The sequence below is a fragment of the Glycine max genome, chromosome 4 (assembly GCF_000004515.6).
Source record: "Glycine max cultivar Williams 82 chromosome 4, Glycine_max_v4.0, whole genome shotgun sequence".
NCBI lineage: Eukaryota > Viridiplantae > Streptophyta > Magnoliopsida > Fabales > Fabaceae > Glycine > Glycine max.
In genome coordinates, this window is record NC_016091.4 from 38,415,567 (window position 1) to 38,433,452 (window position 17,886).

General features: G+C 32.7%; 3 protein-coding genes, 1 long non-coding RNA gene and 1 other non-coding gene across 6 annotated transcripts; 4 read left to right on the forward strand and 1 right to left on the reverse strand.

The window, feature by feature from the left end:
* Positions 1-1,515: 1,515 nt before the first annotated feature.
* Positions 1,516-6,285, forward strand: LOC100777766 (squamosa promoter-binding-like protein 16). 2 transcript variants are annotated; one of them, XM_014774710.2, is made up of 5 exons: positions 1,548-1,827; positions 2,076-2,886; positions 3,383-3,519; positions 4,480-5,369; positions 5,924-6,285. In XM_014774710.2, the coding sequence occupies exons 2-4, from the start codon at positions 2,198-2,200 to the stop codon at positions 5,346-5,348; spliced, it is 1,695 nt and encodes a 564-aa protein (XP_014630196.1). In that variant the 5' UTR covers positions 1,548-1,827; positions 2,076-2,197; the 3' UTR covers positions 5,349-5,369; positions 5,924-6,285. The 2 variants fall into 2 exon arrangements, with proteins under 2 accessions (XP_006578521.1, XP_014630196.1); XM_006578458.3 differs by having other exon boundaries at positions 1,516-2,886.
* Positions 6,286-7,047: 762 nt separating this feature from the next.
* Positions 7,048-7,119, forward strand: TRNAD-GUC (transfer RNA aspartic acid (anticodon GUC)). Its single transcript has one exon. It is a non-coding gene; the product is annotated as a tRNA-Asp (tRNA).
* Positions 7,120-9,649: 2,530 nt separating this feature from the next.
* LOC100778301 (UDP-arabinopyranose mutase 3) lies at positions 9,650-12,616 on the reverse strand. The gene is made up of 4 exons (XM_003522231.5): positions 12,149-12,616; positions 10,992-11,242; positions 10,721-10,889; positions 9,650-10,182 (listed from the first exon to the last, which is right to left on the reverse strand). The coding sequence occupies exons 1-4, from the start codon at positions 12,479-12,481 to the stop codon at positions 9,841-9,843; spliced, it is 1,095 nt and encodes a 364-aa protein (XP_003522279.1). The 5' UTR covers positions 12,482-12,616; the 3' UTR covers positions 9,650-9,840.
* Positions 12,617-14,423: 1,807 nt separating this feature from the next.
* On the forward strand, positions 14,424-15,349 carry LOC121174700 (uncharacterized). Its single transcript, XR_005890994.1, has 3 exons — positions 14,424-14,596; positions 14,677-14,754; positions 14,839-15,349. It is a non-coding gene; the product is annotated as an uncharacterized lncRNA (long non-coding RNA).
* Positions 15,350-15,780: 431 nt separating this feature from the next.
* LOC113001452 (uncharacterized) lies at positions 15,781-17,643 on the forward strand. Its single transcript, XM_041014603.1, has 4 exons — positions 15,781-16,102; positions 16,184-16,325; positions 16,425-16,582; positions 17,237-17,643. Exons 1-4 carry the CDS (start codon positions 16,041-16,043, stop codon positions 17,238-17,240), a joined length of 366 nt encoding a protein of 121 aa, XP_040870537.1. The 5' UTR covers positions 15,781-16,040; the 3' UTR covers positions 17,241-17,643.
* Positions 17,644-17,886: the final 243 nt, after the last annotated feature.

The window sequence follows — 17,886 nt, forward strand, 5'->3', positions numbered from 1 at the left end:
CTTTCCATCTAAAGAGTTACGAAGATCCTATTAAGGAATAAATATGTTCCGATTGAGGAAGAACCATGAAGTCACTGATTACCTACATATTAAGATCCGTTGTGTTTGTTTGATCAATCATTACGAATTCAGGTATTCCTAAAACTCTTATTAATAATCTAACGTAATGTATTCTTGATGATTATCGTTATATTATAAAAATCTCCTAAAATTCCAACATGACTCCCTTACATGATTTTTTTGACTCCATCCCTAACCACAAATTAACCAGTCTTATATCTTATTTATATCATTAGAATTAAGGGTTAAATTGTTTTAAACCTAACATCTTTCAAATTAAAAATATATAAATTATGAAATAATTTTTATTTAGAAATTTAATTTTAAAATATTTTTTTTAAAATAATTTCTATGTAAGGTATACCGATAATGTAATACTCCTTTGCTAAACTCTTCACTCGAAGAAAAGAAAAGGTTTACCCAAATATCTCATGGCGCAGTCATGACCACATAAAATACAAACTTTTATGGTCAATTAAAAAATTGTTGCTGAATCACACCTGGTCCCAACTTTAGAGTCAACGATAGCAATTATTTGCTCAAGAATTAAAAAGAAAATGACGCTAACTACCAACTACAGTAGTCAGATATTAAACCACTCATTTTGCTTCAGAAAAGGCTTTATTTACATTAGGATACCACTCATCACATTTTTACTTTTTGAGAAAAAATAAAGATTTTATTTTTTGAAACATATTTCCATCCTATCTTACATCAATCCTGATGACCTGATGATCTCATTGCATAATGCTGCAATGTTACTTAACAAAGCAAAAGACAAAGTAAGATCTCCCTGGTTTACCCTCTCATTGGAAAGTCATCTTAGACAAATATCCATCAATTAGGATCTACTTGGTTAAGATTATAGAAATGGAAGATTTTTTTTAATTAAAGTGTAAAAAATGTGGGATTTACTTGGAATTCATACTATTTCTTTTCAATTTTAATATTTTTTTCCTCTTTCCCTCAACTAAACACAGAATTAAAAGAAAGTAAAAGTTAACCAAATAAACAATAAGGAATATTTCATTTATCGGCAACAATTAAAAAATTTAAAATTCATAATTAGGTACTTAATATCATATAATAGATATAATTTATTTGACAACACACTTAATTAATAAAAAAAATAAGTTTGATTATCATATAATATATCTTTAAAGACAAAAGAATTAATCCCATAAATACAAAGGACTAAAACTTATAAGTTACCTAACTACGATGATTAAAAAATAATTAAATACTTAACAACATTTTATATTTTATTGAATATTTTAAACTATCTCTAAAAATTACTATTTATCATTTTTTTATAAAATTATATTTATATAATTAAAATATATAAAATAAGATAATTGATGTAATACAAAATATTATAAAATAAAATATAGTTACAACCTTTTAATTTTCATGTTACAACTTTATAAAATTTTCTAATTTTTTTTCTTTGAGTTTGAGTTGCATTACCCTCAGCCTCATTCCACTGCTCCACTACTTCTAAGTACAGTGGTAAAGTGACTCTCTCTCTCTCTCTCTGTCAAGATTTAAGCAACTTTTTAATGTTTTCCTTTTCCAAGCTCCTGAATGCTGAATGGCTTTTTCTCCCATTCATTTATCTGGATTGTGTTTTTGCCTCCATTCAGTCCTCTGGCTTGAGCTGACACACTCTTTTGCATTCAGCATATTATCTTAACCTGTTCCCCACCGTGTTTCTGGATTCATATCACGTGGGGGTTCTGACATTTTTGTAGTTTCTTTGCTGTCCTGGTACCTCCCCTTCAAGTTCTTCTCTCTTTTTTATCTCCTTATCAGCTTTTTCAAGTTATTTTGGTTTCTCATCAATTAAGAAACTCACCTAAAATATAAAAGAAACAAGATTGTGTTGCTTTTCTATCTTTTCTTTCCCTTGTTGTGGTTCTCGTGTACCTTACACACTGCTGCACAGTGCTTTTTATGAAGGCTTTTAAGTGCTTATCGGTTCCTCTTTGCTAACTTTCTTCTCTGGTGAAGTGAAGCCATATCTGTGCGAATTGACATTCTGATGCTGCTGTTGAGACACTGTTGAAGTGGGGTTGTTTTGTTTGGATTGGATTCTTTTGCACTCTGATCCTTGTTGTGTGTGTGTGCAAGTCAAGTCATGGAGTCTTGGAGCTATGTTGCTGAGGAGAAAGGGTATGTCTCCAGTGAGGCACTATCACCTCCCAACACACTTGAGAGAAGCAAAGGTTCCTGTTTTGGTTGGGAACTGAAAACCCCATGTAGTTTTTCCAATGACATGTTGGGTTTGGGCCAGCAAAACGTTGAGGATCAAGGTTTTGGGGAGTTGGGTTTTCCAGGAATGTTGGGGAAGCAGTTGTGCGGTGATGATCCTAATCCTATTGGTGCTGTTCAGAGCAGAAAGGTGGATGATGTTGTTGTTGACTGCAGAATCACTAGTCCTAGTCCTGTTGTGGCTGCCCCAAATGGATTTTCTTCAAGGGAGGACTTCAATTCCAAGCTTTCAAACGCTCTGGTGGACTCTAATGGTGGAAATTCACTCATTGATTTGAAGCTGGGTTGGTTTGCTGACCATGGAGATGCCATGGTTCCAACATTTTCCAAGGGAGCCCCCATTTTGTCTTCTTCCGAGTTGTCGACGCCACCAAAGAGGGTGAGAGCTTCGGGGGCGCATTCTCAGACTGCTTACTGCCTAGTCTATGGCTGTAACAAGGATCTGAGTGGTTGCAAAGACTACCACAAGAGGCACAAAGTTTGTGAGGTTCACTCCAAGACTTCCAAAGTTATAGTGAATGGCATTGAACAAAGGTTTTGTCAGCAATGTAGTAGGTTGGTCAATCTTCCAAGTTTTCATTTTCACATCTTTTTACTTGCAGATTTGACCCTCTCAAAGGCTTACCTCCTTTTTCACACAAAATGGAAAGTTAAATTGTGATTATTTGCCTCCAAAATTGCATGCCATGAGTTTCAAAAGCTTTTACATGATTTTTTCTTTCACCCTATGTGGTTATGCCTTACCATAATACCATTCTTTCCCAAATTATATTCCTAACTGTTTCTCCAGGTTACTTTTAATCTGCCTTATTGGGGAAAAAAAAAGGTTGGTTTAACCAATTTTCTAATATTTCAGGTTAATGATATTTGGGCTCTTGGATATGCTTCTTGAGCTAAACAGATCTATTCCTTTTTGGGTCCTACTTCTGACTGTAGTTTTTTTGTTCCACAAGTTTTTCTGCTTCTGATTTTCTAAAATAGACAACCTTGAAATAAGAGGCTGTATGGTTATGGTATATAGCGCTGCTGTAATGTTTAGCTTACTATCCAGGTTTCATTTGCTGGCTGAATTTGATGATGGTAAGCGTAGCTGTCGTAAACGCCTTGCAGGCCACAATGAGCGTCGAAGAAAGCCACAAGTGGGTATTCACTCTGGAAAAGCTGGGAGGTTGCTTCAGCCATATGCTGGTAATTACTTATTTCTGAAATTGTGTTATGATAAAGCTTCTCTCTTAAGTTCCATCCTTCTTGGCAGTACATGAAGATGCATCTATTTCTTTCCTTGATTACTTTTCCATCATATTTGCTGAAGTTAAAAACTGATTATGGAATTGCTATAACTTACTAATCCTTCACAACTCTTGTTTAACTGCTTGATTATGAAAGATACAGAAATTGAAGCATAGCAAAATATATTGGTTCGCTTTCATAGTTCATTTCCACCTTTGCAAAGAGTTTCTCTATTATATATGCCCATACAAAATAAAATAAAAAAAATAGTCAAATTATGTTCACTTTTGTAACTTTTCAATTTTTTGAGATTATTTCTGGTGAGTTCTGTAGCGCATTTGTTAGACAGGTTTCTGTGAAGTTTCGATTTGATGCAATGTCTTTGTAAACTCACTTTAATCATGTGATAGCTCCCCATTATATGCACTGTAATTTTCCTTATCTTAAATTGTTATTTTCTTGAAGAAATATATTCATAGATGTGTTCATATTCTCAAACCCCCACCACCAAATAAAAGAGAATAACACATGCTGCTTTTTGAATGTTGATTGACACTGGATGTACATATACAGCATGTGCTGGTTAGGCGCCAGTCTTTAATAGTTGTCATTTTTTTCTGAATGTTCTTTTCCTCTGATATTCTCCCACATGTGCTGATTTTCTGCCATTCTTTATCTATTTTCTTTTTCTCTGTAACCTATATAGCTTTATTTTGGATTCCTTGGTTTCATGGTGAATGTGAACCATAAGTGACTTATACAAAGAGAATATTTGTGTCATATCTGAAGGAAATGATTTTCAGTCACTGTACATAATCATGCTTGAGTGGTACATTTTGTTCTAAGAATAAAGTTATCTGTTTATGACCAATGACTAACTCACCTTATTACTTAATAAAATCTGTATTGTTCTTGCAGATAGCAGATTCCAGGAGACCATGCTAACATCGTCTTTTATCTGCCAAGAGATACTCCCCAGTGGAGTCTTGTCTTCTGAGAAATATGGAGCAAGTGACATGTGGAGACCTATCAAAGCTGAAGACAGCACCGGTTTTACTTTTAGGCCCCTTTCTTCTATTCCTATTACCAATGGACATCCTCAGTCACGATCTTTATTTCCTTCGTATAGTGGAAAACAACTTCCATTTCTTCATGAAAATGGTGCTACATCTGCCACAGGAAACATCTTCTCTGAAAACAATAACCAATATAATCCTCCTTCCCTCGGTGGCCAAAGTTCCGGGTCACAATCACTATTCCAGGACAGCTCCTTAGGAAGGGAGGACTTCAATGTTTTCGACACAGAATCAGCTGTTCAAGGACTATCAGGAATTTCTGACTCTGGCTGTGCTCTCTCTCTTCTGTCATCTCAATCCCAGAACTCTTCGGGCCAATCATCAGGGATTCCCATTGCTCACCCGATGGTTATTCCAAGCAGCCACAGCCATTACAACATGAGTCGGGTTTCTGAAAAGATGATAGGAATAAGTTCACAGGCTTCAAGTGGAGTGTCAGATAGGTTTCCACCTGAATTCAATCCTGTAGATGGAAGTCATCTTAGTCCCATATTGATATCAGATAATAATGAAATCATCAATTTTGAAATGGCAAATGGGATCTTCCAAGGGTCGGATTTCGTGAACGTGAAAGATCGCCTTTCCTGTGAAGACAGCCTCACCATTGACTTGCTTCAACTATCGTCGCAACTTCAGCGTGTCGAGAATCAGAGGCTGTCCTTGCAGGTGAAACAAGAAAATGATTCTTCCTGCTCTCTGCGGATTACTTGAGATGCTTTCAAGTTTAAAGAGGTACATTTTCTTGTATTTTTAAATTCATCACATTTCTCTATGCGTACTACTTTAGCAGTTTGCTGCAGACCTTGGCATACTGATGCACATTATTCTCTACCTTGAAATCATGTTTCTTCTAATCTTCTTTGTAGGAGGAAAAATGAAATTTTGGTTGGTATTGAAATTCTTTTAACCAATTCATGTTATCCTTCATCTTTGTTCTTTCAAAGAGAACAAAGACCCGTAACATTTCATCCAGTTCACCGACAAGTTCAATGGAAGTGTCAATGCCACCTCTCAAAAGCATTTTGTACCTCAACCTGGTCTTAAATCATAAATACTACATTTTCAAAATAATTCGAGAGCGCTTTATATAATTTGTTTAGGTTTTTTATTTTATTCTACAATATTAAGCTAAACGTTTGATATGGAAATATGATACATCACATGTATGTAACAAGTAAGTTTTGTTGTCTCCATGTGCATCTAGCCTCCATACAGATTTAATTCTCTCATGACATATTGTGTAGCTCAGTTAAAACTTAAAAACATTTCTGTTACCATTGGTACAGGAACCACTTGTGCTTGTGTGCAACATGTTGTGACAGACTCCAATGCCACTCATCCAATTCCTTAACAATGTAGGGCACAATGAGGAGAAGCTTAAGATGGTCATTGGTATCAGCTGCTAACTAGTTTACATGGTTCTCTCGGGCTAATTCGTTTTAAGAAGCTGAACAATGATTCGGACAAAATAGTCCCTCAGTCTAAATGTATCCATCTGGATATATATAAATAATAAACCAAAGCCTGAGATGTATCAAAGTGTGCCCTTCTGATTCGTGCCATAAAAATACTTCAATTTGGACTTTTGTTAACTAGAAACTGAAGTCTATGATGAATATTAATTCTGCACCAATCCATTATTATTCCATCTTAATATTGTGGTAACAATGGTAGTCATGGTCAACAAAGGTTAATCTAGTTGGTAAAAATCAAACTGGTATCTCACGAGGATGCGGGTTTGAATGCCGCTACTAATGTGAGGACCTTGTTGGGGGGATGACGAGTACGTATTTCTATTAGCACTTATTGAGCTCTGACTAATGTGATGAATCCTGAAATTTAATTCACTTAAACTCTTACTATAAAAAAAAATGACAGTCATGAAATCCAAAAATGGAATCTATATTTTTTAATTGTAGGTACAACAATAAAAGAAATGTCACGTTGCCACTGCATGGTGTTGGTATATACATATATGTATGGCACGTTTCCATCAACTTCATGGAAAGATATGAATAATAACTTTCAAACAGTTCGGTTCCAAAATAACGTACTACTAAATTACCCATACATATATATATTTTTTTTTGCTGAATAGCTTTACCCATATATTATAATTAAGTATTTTTTTTTCTTAAGAGATTATAATTAAGTAATAACCACCGTGAAACACCAAACACGAATTATTACGTTGTAACGTGGAATGCAAAGGCTGAAAAAAAAAATTCTTACCATGTGAACAAAATCTGTGAAACAACCTAGATGAGTTTTGGTAAAGGGGGACTCCAATCCACACTTTGCATTTCGATTTTTTTTTTATTTTTTCCTGTCGGGCTTAATTTTATAATCGAGATATTACTATTTTTGTTATAATGTCAAATAAGTATAGGTAGCAATAACGATCAATAAGGTCGTTGTAGTATAGTGGTAAGTATTCCCGCCTGTCACGCGGGTGACCCGGGTTCGATCCCCGGCAACGGCGTTTGATTACTTTTTTTGAACGTTGTATTTAATAATTGCTTTTGTTTTCACCATATTCTGAGTATGAGCACACATGACTTTTGATACTAACTGATGGCCTTTTTTTTTTTTTTTTTTCTCTCTCTCTCTAGAACCCACCTAGTACCTAACCTCTAAATAAATTAAGGCAATTGTTATATATAGCTCCTTAAATATTAGATATAATTCCCTTGTATTTTTTATATAAAAACTGCGTAAATTATATTCTCTAAGTTATATAAAAAAAAATGGGGAAGGGAGGTACACTATTAATTAGAGGAGGTATAATTATCATTATTCATTAATTAAAAGTGAGCTAAACCCCAAAAGAAAAAAGGAAAAAAAAAAAACTGAAGAAGGACCACACAACAACTCATCATAGTTCACAATTACAATGCTACGGAATTGTCAGGTACCTTATAGCTAACTTAGCTTATTAAAACAATGATTGAAATAGAATGAGAATCAGACCAATCTTTTAAAACAACAATTCCTAAGTTTTATTATCTATCATTTAAAGTTATAGCATACAAATTATAAAAAAAATCCTTTATTTATAATTCCTAATACATTATTTATCTGTCATTAATACTTTGAAATTTTTATATATCATTATTTATATATTTTTTAATAAGAGTATTATTGAAAGAGAAAAAAAATCCGAATTAATATTATATTGGGTTAAACAAAAAATTTAGTCCAAACTCCCACGTAAACTGACGAATATGCTAATTTCTATTCTTCGTTAGAGAGGCATTGACATATAATTTCAGATCATGTCTGGAATAAGATTAAATCAAAAGAATATGTATAAGAAAATACTAATAATATAAAGAAGAAGGAATTCCAGTTAAATGTTGGTTTTGGCCGGCTTTCATGTTAAAGTAAAATGAATTGTTAGCAGCAGCTTTTGTTTTTGGGTAAGGAGCATAGGGCGGCACAAGGAACATGCAAATGGGAAAGTTGAACATGCCAACAAGCTGTGATAATTCATTAACAACTTCACAAAACAAGGAAAATTATGTCACGTTTACGTTCACTCCAACGTTGCAAACAAACGCTAACGTTTTCCTAAAGATTATTTTCTTTTCGTTACAAATTACTGAACTAAAAACAAGAAACTCAATAAGGTTTCCTAAAAATTAGAATCGTGTTTCATGTTAAAGCGTCTATAAAGAGTGTTATTTATGGAAACTCAAAGTTCTGTTTAGGAAAAATAAAGTTATTAAGAGCATGCTTGATTTTGCATTTACATGGTTGAAACTTGAGTCTTGGATTAGTCAAACTTAATTTTTTATTGACCATCATATTTGGTAATCAGTTGAAAACTTGATTTGGGTGGTCCAAACTCAAGTCAAGTTGAAGCTATTTCTAATAGCTTTTGCATCCACTCTAACTTGAGTCTATAAATTTATTACACAAATATCCTTAAATTACAATAGAATATAAAAAATATATATGGATATTAAAACTCATTTTGATAATTATACACCCAAAATCAATTTTGATTACAAGTTTTCAAACAATTTTATATGACAAAATCAATTTTCTAATATCCGTTATCCAAACAAAAATTGCATTGTAATAAACTCACCTTTACTTAAAATCAAATCTGTAAAATAACATACATTCAAAATCAAATCTTTAAAATCACGTTCATTCAAAATCAAATTTTATAATCGTGTATCCAAACACATACTAATTCCGGTTTATATTAATTAAGACTACTCGGTTTGGAATCCAAGAGAAGTTTTCTCAACATAGACAAGTCCACAAAATATTTTGAACAAACATTCATCATGAAATTGATCATATTTTTTAATGAGGTCACATGTATTTGTTACGGAACACAATCCTACTTGAATTAGATATGATTAGTATTGAAGGTAAAGTTATTTTTTAGAGTACTTAAAATAATTGTAGAATTAAGACTTAAATTTGAGATCGGTGGTTAAATTAGAATAACTATATCATATTTGTGTCTACTCAAGATTCAAACAAGAAATCGTTAATTAAGTTGAAATAATCATCTCATATGAATGTGTATTTAATAATCTAATGGTTGAATATTTTAATATTATGTCATAAAATATATAGTAATTTTTAAATAATCACACATTAATGAATATGTCATAAAAATATTTGTTAATTGTTAATTTTTTTTATTAGTGGAGGACATCAAACCTATAACTTTTCCTTTTCTTTTTCTTTTTTTATCATCAAGTCAATTTTATAATTCAATTTTTTGATAGCATGTAATCTTGTAATTAATATTTTCTAATATTTTTTAAAAATTATATTATTTATTAAATTATATTTACCATCAAATAGTTTTAAAATTCTATAAAAACTATAATAAAATTAATGTGAAAAAAGGGAGGACAGAGAATAATCGGTCAGAGACAGTCATTCTGCCTGTTTTTAAGTTTTAGATTTAAACCACATGACATGATGACTAAGATGGAACCAACAACAACAGTCACGGTAAAGGTAAATCGAATGCATGGGAAGCCTTTCCCAAGAGCAACAATCTCACTATCAAATTTCAAAGTTTAACAATAAGCTACATTCCAACCTGAACAAAATATAAAAAATATTGAGGAGCCACTCAAGTTTTATTGTTATATGAAAAGAAAAAAAAAAAGGCAAAATGATAGCTATAGGCATATCCTCTGCCCTCCTTAGAGCCGCATGTATAAAGAATTTACTTTGCCGGACCATTGGACAATGCTTCAGATTTTACCCCAGATAGGTTTAGTTCATCCCAAGCTTCAATCCATGTGACCATAGCATCTGCAAGCTTGTTGAAATACTCATCAACCTTGCCAAGTTTTGCCTTCACTTGCTTGGAGAGTTCAATGTAGCATTTCTGAGCAGTTGTGCATTCCTTTGGAAAAGAAACAGATTGGAAAAATGGGATCAGCTCTTCTTGCCAGTAAATTCCTTTGTACTCCTTCTTGAGGTTCACAAATGGGTTGCTAGCTTTGCTGTGCCAGATGTAAGGCAATCCTGTCTTCACCCCCAATCCTAGGTGATCACTTATCACCTACATAAATCAATAAAAGGGTCAATTGAGCTTACATGAGTGTGGTGAGTGCTAATTTTTTCACATAAATTTCTACTAGACCTTTGAAACCCATTAGAAAACATCCATTTTTTTGTTTCTCCTTGCCTAATGATTTGAGTTTTTCTTTGATAAATAAGGTTTAATTATTCATTTGGTCATTATATCAGCACAATCTTTACGTCTACACTTTTTAATTTGTTTTAGTGTCTGCCGTTTAAAATTATAAGAAACTAATAAAACAGATTAAAAAGTGTATGTTTAAAAACAGAAATCGTAAAATGATTTAAAACATATATGTATAAGAACTAGAACAAATTAAAGGTGTATGTGTAAAGACTAAAACATATAGATTGTGTAGATATATGGATCAAACGAGTAATTAAACCTTAAAATAATATTAATATGTTGAGGCACATAGTTGAGTAAGAACTTAAATTGTTGTCACATAGAGATTAATGAAGACCATTGATAGTAACAGACCACCAAAGCAATTTAACACAAGTTTGGAATACAATACCTTGACGCACCAGCCTGCCCACATGTCATCATAGCGTCCAATAGGTTGACCCTCACCCATGAGTCCAAAGTACATTGCAGGACCAATCAATTCCCGGTTGAATGCCAAATTCATACCACACATGGGAAAGAGAGTCCCCTTTGGGATAGTCATAACTGCATCCACATACCTGAGAAAATTGTTCAAGACATCACCTCAAAAATACAAACAAAATTTTTCTCATATACTCTAGCATGATTCAAATGCAAAGGATATTATGTTATATGCGTACCTATTGTTTCTCTCTAGAGGCTTGACAAGCTGAGTTGGGGCATCATAATCAGGAATGTTGAGCCAGAGGCCATGAGAAGCAGCTGTAGGGACACCTTCACGCAGACTAAAAGGGTATCCTCGGACAAAATCTGTACCCTCTCTGTATGGATCATAGAGGGTGTTGAAGAAAAATGGGGTTGATGGACTCAGAAGGTTCTTAAGGTGCTGCTCCAGGGCATTAATTTCTTTTCCGGATGGATCTTTTGCAACCTGGAAAATGAATAAAACAAAAACAATTAAAGGACATCACATCCATCGCATCTAACACCTGGGATATAAACCCTGCTCCATGACCATAAATTTCATATATGTAACAAAGAAATCTAACAGTAACTGCAATACAGTAAAAGAAATGTGGCCTCAGATTTCACAAGATAATGTGCCTGCCCTGTAACATGATTAACAACTAAAAAAAAGTAACAAAGAAAATCCTTCCTTCAACGTACTTTCATTGTGCGTTCACCTCCCTGGAACGGTTACTCAATCAGCATAGAATTCCACCTCCAAAATCTATATTGTTTTGAAAATTATTTCTAGTACAATTAAAAACTAGAATATAGAAACTAACAGGATTAGGTCTAGCAAAAGAGACTAATCCCCCACAGCGTCCCAAGCCAAGGGTCAAATATCTCTTAGGATAGGTGTCCTGTCCACTTATAGTGAGTCAATCATGCTTCAAACACGTTTGTCTTCCAAAAAGAATACTTACAAAAAAAAAAAATAGAAAGAGTTTGGAGAAATCTTTTAATTCTCTTCTTCAGTCGTGCTCCTAACTCGAGTATGGGTCAAAATCATCTCGAGTAGTGTGAGAATTGAGCATGAGCGTCAATTTTCATTGTTTATTTTTAAAAACTAAAACCAACTTTCGAAAATAAAAGCTAAAGAGACAGTTAAATACATTCAAGAAAAAAAGTAAAAAGCCAAAAACAGAGGAAATTCAACACAATAAGCAGGTCATTGTATGAAAAGACAGAATATGGGTTGGATGGTTAAGAGAGAAGGAAAGAGGAAAAAGGTTGCGGGTTTGATCCCTTTTGGTAGCGAGTTCGATCCTTTCTCAAAATAAAAATACAAACACTAACATTTGCCAATAAAAAGACAGAGTGTGGTGCTCACGAAGCAGTCATCGTCGATGGTGAAGATGTACTTTTTCTTAGACAACAAGAAGCCGAAGCAGCGGCAAGCAGAGTCCTTGAAGGAGATGCAGTGTGCCCTGGGGCCAAGAACGCGGTTGATGTCGTTGCGGTTGTAGAGTTCATAATCAAACCCTTCAGGAACCTTGATAACCTTCGAAGGATCACCGTCCTGCACTATTATCAAATGATAACCCTCGAAGAAGGGCCTCCACATCCCCAAGAAGTCCAGGTTACGTATCGTGGGAATCACTATGTCCACCTCCTCCTTCAGAATCGGCGTTGCTGCTGCTGTGCTTCCCGATGACGAAGACATCGTTCCTTCCTCTTCCTCGGATCGTAGGTTTTGCTGAGAAAGACAACGTTGTTGTTGTTCTTGTTGCTGCTGCTTTCGAGCTTCGAGGAGCACGAGGATGGTGCTGTGTTTGTTACTACTTTGTCTGCATTGGAGTGGGGGGCTTATGTAGTAGTTCAAACTCTCGGGATTTGGCACGTGCCGAAAGCGTGTATGTGTGAGATTAATTAATCATTAATGGATGGGTTTTAAAAGATTATATTTGTAAACGGTAAAACTATTTCCGTATTATGCATAGATAATAGGTTTTCTTTTTGTCAGGTATAGATAGATAATAGAATTGGTATCCAAAGAAGAAAAAAGAAAATAAAGTTGGGGATTTTGGATGCTGTTTTGTTGATAAAATATGCTACGATAAAATTAGGATTACTTGCATTTAATTTTAATCTCTTTAAATATTTGGGATGAATATTTTTTATTTATATAAGAAATAAATGTTGGGGGTTTTGGATGCTATCTTTATGATAAGGAATACTATGATAAATTTAGTATTACTTGCATTTAATTTTAGTATCAAAACTATTTTATTATATTCTAAATAAATTCAATTAATATTAATATATAAAATAACATTTGATTTAATTTAAAATTTAAGATGAAAATATAATTGTAAGGATATTTTTTAAGGATAATAGGTTTAATTTGAATTTGAAGATAATACTTATAATAATAATTAATATAATTTAATTTGGCTTAGTCCTCTCATCTTTTGTTATCTTTTTATTTCTTTTAATAATATTTTAATGTGGGGACAGAGGATTTTTGGGTGAGGGGTCTCAACATAGTTGGAATATCATTCACCAATAAGTTTTTTTTTTTTTTTAAATTAGTCCTTTAAAGATTTTTTTTAATTTTAGTTCTTGTATTTGTTTATATTTACTAGTATTTTCAAATAATAACATTGACATAATGTTAGTTACTGATACGGTCAAATTAATTGGCAATCCATTAATTTATTAAGCAATCAAGAAATTAGGACAATTATAAGTATTTTTTTGTAAACTGTGTTTTGAAATTGTCATTTATTTAAAACGTTGATAATGTGATATTAGTTGATGAAAAATTTGTAATTATTTATATTTTTTGAAAAAAATATATTAAAATTCAAGTTAGAATTAAAGATATTAAGAATAATAGATTGAATGAGATAAAAATGTTGAGAAAAAATCTTTTAAAATGTTGTCATTAAAGAAGGATTCTTTGAAACGCTCTTGTTGAATAACGACAATAATATAATTATTTGAGTTTTAACATAAATTCTAATTTTCATGATACATTATTGTTTCATTATATCAACAATATTCAATTATTTTTTTTATATCTTTAAAGTATATATTGTAAATCAATTATTAATTGCTATGTTCCTTATATGTACTTAAAGGATATAAATAAATGCGTTACAGTTCCAGATGACATCCAAATCCATAAAAGAGTCCATATATGCAAATATGGAATTTATTTTTGGGTGATTTCCAAATATGAAATTTGTCACTTAAAAACTTAAAATTATGACGCGAATCGAATATTTCTTTTTCTTTTTGTATGAAAGAAAATCCCGTTAAATAGATGCACTAATAAATTATAATTATGTGAACAATTATTACTATTAATCGCCCGGTGATCATAATTTTTGTGCGTATGTTCGTTAGAAACTTATTTCTAATAAGATTCTCCGTTTCACAAAGTTGTACTACCAGAGGCGTGAATGTTCCTGACCAATGGTGAACTAACCACGTAAAACTTGTGGTTCTAATGACTATCTATATGTTAGTAATAAAACAACGAAAAGTTGTTTCACGTGTCAGTGTTTTCCGTTTTCTCCAATTTTTTATTTCCTCCTGACATGTGTTAGCTTCCTCAATCTTCCATCAGTAAAGGCGCGCAAGCTTCCTGCTGCTTCTTCTTTCCACTCTTTTCATTTCCAAATTTCAAAACATTTCAAGTTCAAATTCAAAATCGCAGTCTACAGTTCGGCTAGGTTGCAGGCTATGCCCATTCTATAATCTGATATGATTGATTCACGTTGACGAATTATTGTGATTGAGAGAGCCTATGAAACATTATGCAATATTGTCAGTAGGTTTCGATTTCACTTCATTTCTAGATTCCATTTTTTTGCATAAATCATAAGCTTTTGATTTCACCTCATTTTCTAGATTCCAGTTGGATATACTATAAGCTTCCGATTTTACCTCACTTCGACCTATGTTGGTTAAAGAAGCTCACTTTAGTTGGTAAAATTCTTTCTCATTTCTGCATTTTAGTTGCATGTTCCACAACCTAACCAATATCCTGCATTTTCATTCTTTGGTGTGGAGAGGTTGTTCACTTGTGTTGCTTGAAGAACCTGACTTCACTTGGTAAGATTCTTGGTATATATATGTTGATGCTCAGTGCACCATATCCTTTTTTGGTTTCTTTCTTTTTACTATTTGCAGTATCCTATTCACTATTCTGTTGATATCGTCGTTCCTTTTAAAAGGTTCATTTTATTTGCATGCTTGATGATTTAATGGTTATCTATGTTAGTAGTTGATCATGACACGTAAGGTGAACTCCATTATGGACGTCACTGCTCAAAAGGAGACTTGGAAAGTGTGTGTGTGTGTGATTAATATGAGGGTTATTCAAAGGGCTGCAAGGATTAACATTGAAATGATCTTGATGGATGAGAATGTATAATATAAATTATTCATGTATATTGTCAAATAATTTCCATCTTATATCACATTTTTTAATTTTTAATATTTGCATAGGCTGATAAGATTGTTGCTCAAATTAAAAATGTTGATCCTGGTAAGTGGAATGATGTTGTTAAAGTGGGTAAGACATATATGATACAAAATTTTGAAGTTGAAAAGAATACTCGACCATTTAGACCAACAAAGCATGCCTTTAAACTGAACTTTGTCAATTCTACAAAAGTAAAAGAGCAAGATTTTAAAATGATACCATAAATGGTGTATAATTTTACACTATTTAATGATGTTCTTACTGGCAGTGCCAATCCTGACTACTTAATATGCATGTTTATTATTTACTTCTTATTCAGTCCACTCGTTGTCATGGATTCCAAAGTTAATAAACCTGAGCTTATGGGCAGATGTTATTAGGGAGTTAGTTGATGTATTGCAATGGAGTCTGGATGGAAAATCCAAAAAGGTGGTCTTCACTATGAAGGATAAGTAGTACTTTCTATCATTGTTATTTTAATTTTAAGTAGAAATATTTATAATGATCCACGTGATTGCCTACAGTTATGTTTTGTTTTTTAATTTAGTAATAGTGGTATCATTGTCAATTGTACTCTATGGGAGGATTTTGCATTCCTGCTAAAAGGTTATCTGGACAAAAATGAAAATGGACCAGTTATATTTCTGCTTCATTTGGCAAAAATTAAGGAAGCACGAGGTCATTATGTTACTTGTGATATATGTAGATAAATTCTAGATTATATTGTCATTGCCTTAATAATCATATTACATATGTAGGGGCTTATGCGGTGTCCATTCAAAATTCAATGTATGGTTCTAGGCTGTTTATCAATGAAGATTTAGAGGACATCGAAGATTATAAAAATGGGTAGTGATTATGAAACTAGACTTCTTTCTTTAATAAAAATGAAAATGAGTAGTGATTATCCTTTTTCTTACTTTATTGTAGATTAGACCCGAGTCAGCTAAGCGTTGTGACTTGCAGTCAAAGGTTGGGTCAAGTCTCTTATTCTTCCCAACCTACTTCAGAGGATAGATTTCTTTATAATGCTCAAGTTAAATCATTGAGTGAACTTTGTGAGTTGAAAAAGGTACATGTTAATGGTTGCCAGGATTGAGTTTGATGACTGATTATCTTTCACGATTACCAATAATGTGATGTTAAAAGTTTTATATATTGTGTTTGCTAGGAATGTGTTTGTGTTACTGTTGCCACAATAACCAAGTTCTTAGTTGACAATGGTTGGATATATGAGAGTTGTCCAAAATGTAACAAGAAAGTGGAATGTGAGAAATTTCCATACACCTGTCAATGTTGTGGAAATGAAAGTGCAACAACTGTGGCCAGGTTATGTGTTTAAACTTGTGTTTCTTATATTAGACATGCTATGTATATGTTTCCAATTCACGTGTCTTTAAATGATCTATGATAACTTAAGTTAAATCATGTTATATTGTATAGGTTTCGGTTGGAAGTGAGAGTTGGCCAACCAAATGAAACTGCTAACTTTACTTTATGGGATCGTGAGTGCAATGTACTCATTAAAGAAAGTGCAAGTAAGATTAAACAACAAATGATTGATGAGGTGTAAACTATAATCTAAAAGCTTTAGTTGATCATCATAGTCAGCTTGTGCTGTTTATATATTTCAATTTCAACTTCATGTTAACCCTTGGTAGGAAGGTGAATTTGATCCAATGGACATTTCGGAGGCTATTGATAGGATACTTGGCAAAAAATTAGCTTTTAGATTTAAGGCTATACCGAACAATACCCGGTATTCTATGTCACAAACCTCAAAGGATGAATATCTAATTATGTTATTATTGAAGAGACTTCCTACATGTGAGGTCAATCTAATTAATAATCTTTATGGTTTGTAACATGACAATTATGAATCTAATTTTATTGTTTTTTTAATATAGCTTGTTGGAGATGATATAGTCTACACTATAAGTTATGGTTTAATTTATGTTTATTAACACTTAACTTATTGTGAAGGTAACATTTGTTGTATTTATATACTGCCACAACAACAATCCTTATCAGTTAGTGGAGATTTTGATTCTGAATCATCTAAGTCAGTAACTCCTGCAAAGAGAGGATTTATGATCTCTAAATCTCAGCTGAAATCAGTACCATTTGAAGACCTGTCATCAATTCAGTTATCCTATTCCAAGTTATCCAAGCATATCAAGTCTGAGTAAAGCATGATTAGATAATAGGATTTTGAAGCCTGCTTATTTTCTGGGTTGCTTAATGTTGCCTTTTGTGTGTTGTAATATCTCAATTATTAATGGTGATGGTTCACCAAAATAGACTATTTTAGGTGGTGTAGTAATATGTTAACAATTATGCTCTATGTAGCATGCTTAATTTTTAAGATATAAGATATATTTTGTTGACTATGAAATGTTGAGCTTTGGATGTAAGCTTACATGTTTATCCTGTATTCCACTTTCTAATGTAGCAGAGGTGCTTTCCATATATACCAGAGCTATGTTATGATGAAATTCAAACAAAAGTCATCAGTGTTAATTAAGATATGAAATATGATTTGTTGACTATGAAATATGCTTTGTTGACTATGAAAAGTTATCAATTTTTCATTACCAATACTTCATCAGTATTAATTAATATTCACTTTCTAA

Coding starts and splice junctions, on each gene's coding strand:
- LOC100777766 (XM_006578458.3), top strand. CDS start 2,198: ATGGAGTCTTGGAGCTATGTTGCTGAGGAGAAAGGGTATGTCTCCAGT. Junction 2,887..3,382: donor TTTTGTCAGCAATGTAGTAG/GTTGGTCAATCT, acceptor CTTACTATCCAG/GTTTCATTTGCTGGCTGAAT. Junction 3,520..4,479: donor GTTGCTTCAGCCATATGCTG/GTAATTACTTAT, acceptor TTGTTCTTGCAG/ATAGCAGATTCCAGGAGACC.
- LOC100778301 (XM_003522231.5), bottom strand. CDS start 12,481: ATGTCTTCGTCATCGGGAAGCACAGCAGCAGCAACGCCGATTCTGAAG. Junction 11,243..12,148: donor CCATCGACGATGACTGCTTC/GTGAGCACCACA, acceptor TTCATTTTCCAG/GTTGCAAAAGATCCATCCGG. Junction 10,183..10,720: donor GGGCAGGCTGGTGCGTCAAG/GTATTGTATTCC, acceptor TGATTTATGTAG/GTGATAAGTGATCACCTAGG.
- LOC113001452 (XM_041014603.1), top strand. CDS start 16,041: ATGTATGGTTCTAGGCTGTTTATCAATGAAGATTTAGAGGACATCGAA. Junction 16,103..16,183: donor ATCGAAGATTATAAAAATGG/GTAGTGATTATG, acceptor ACTTTATTGTAG/ATTAGACCCGAGTCAGCTAA. Junction 16,326..16,424: donor AACTTTGTGAGTTGAAAAAG/GTACATGTTAAT, acceptor TGTGTTTGCTAG/GAATGTGTTTGTGTTACTGT.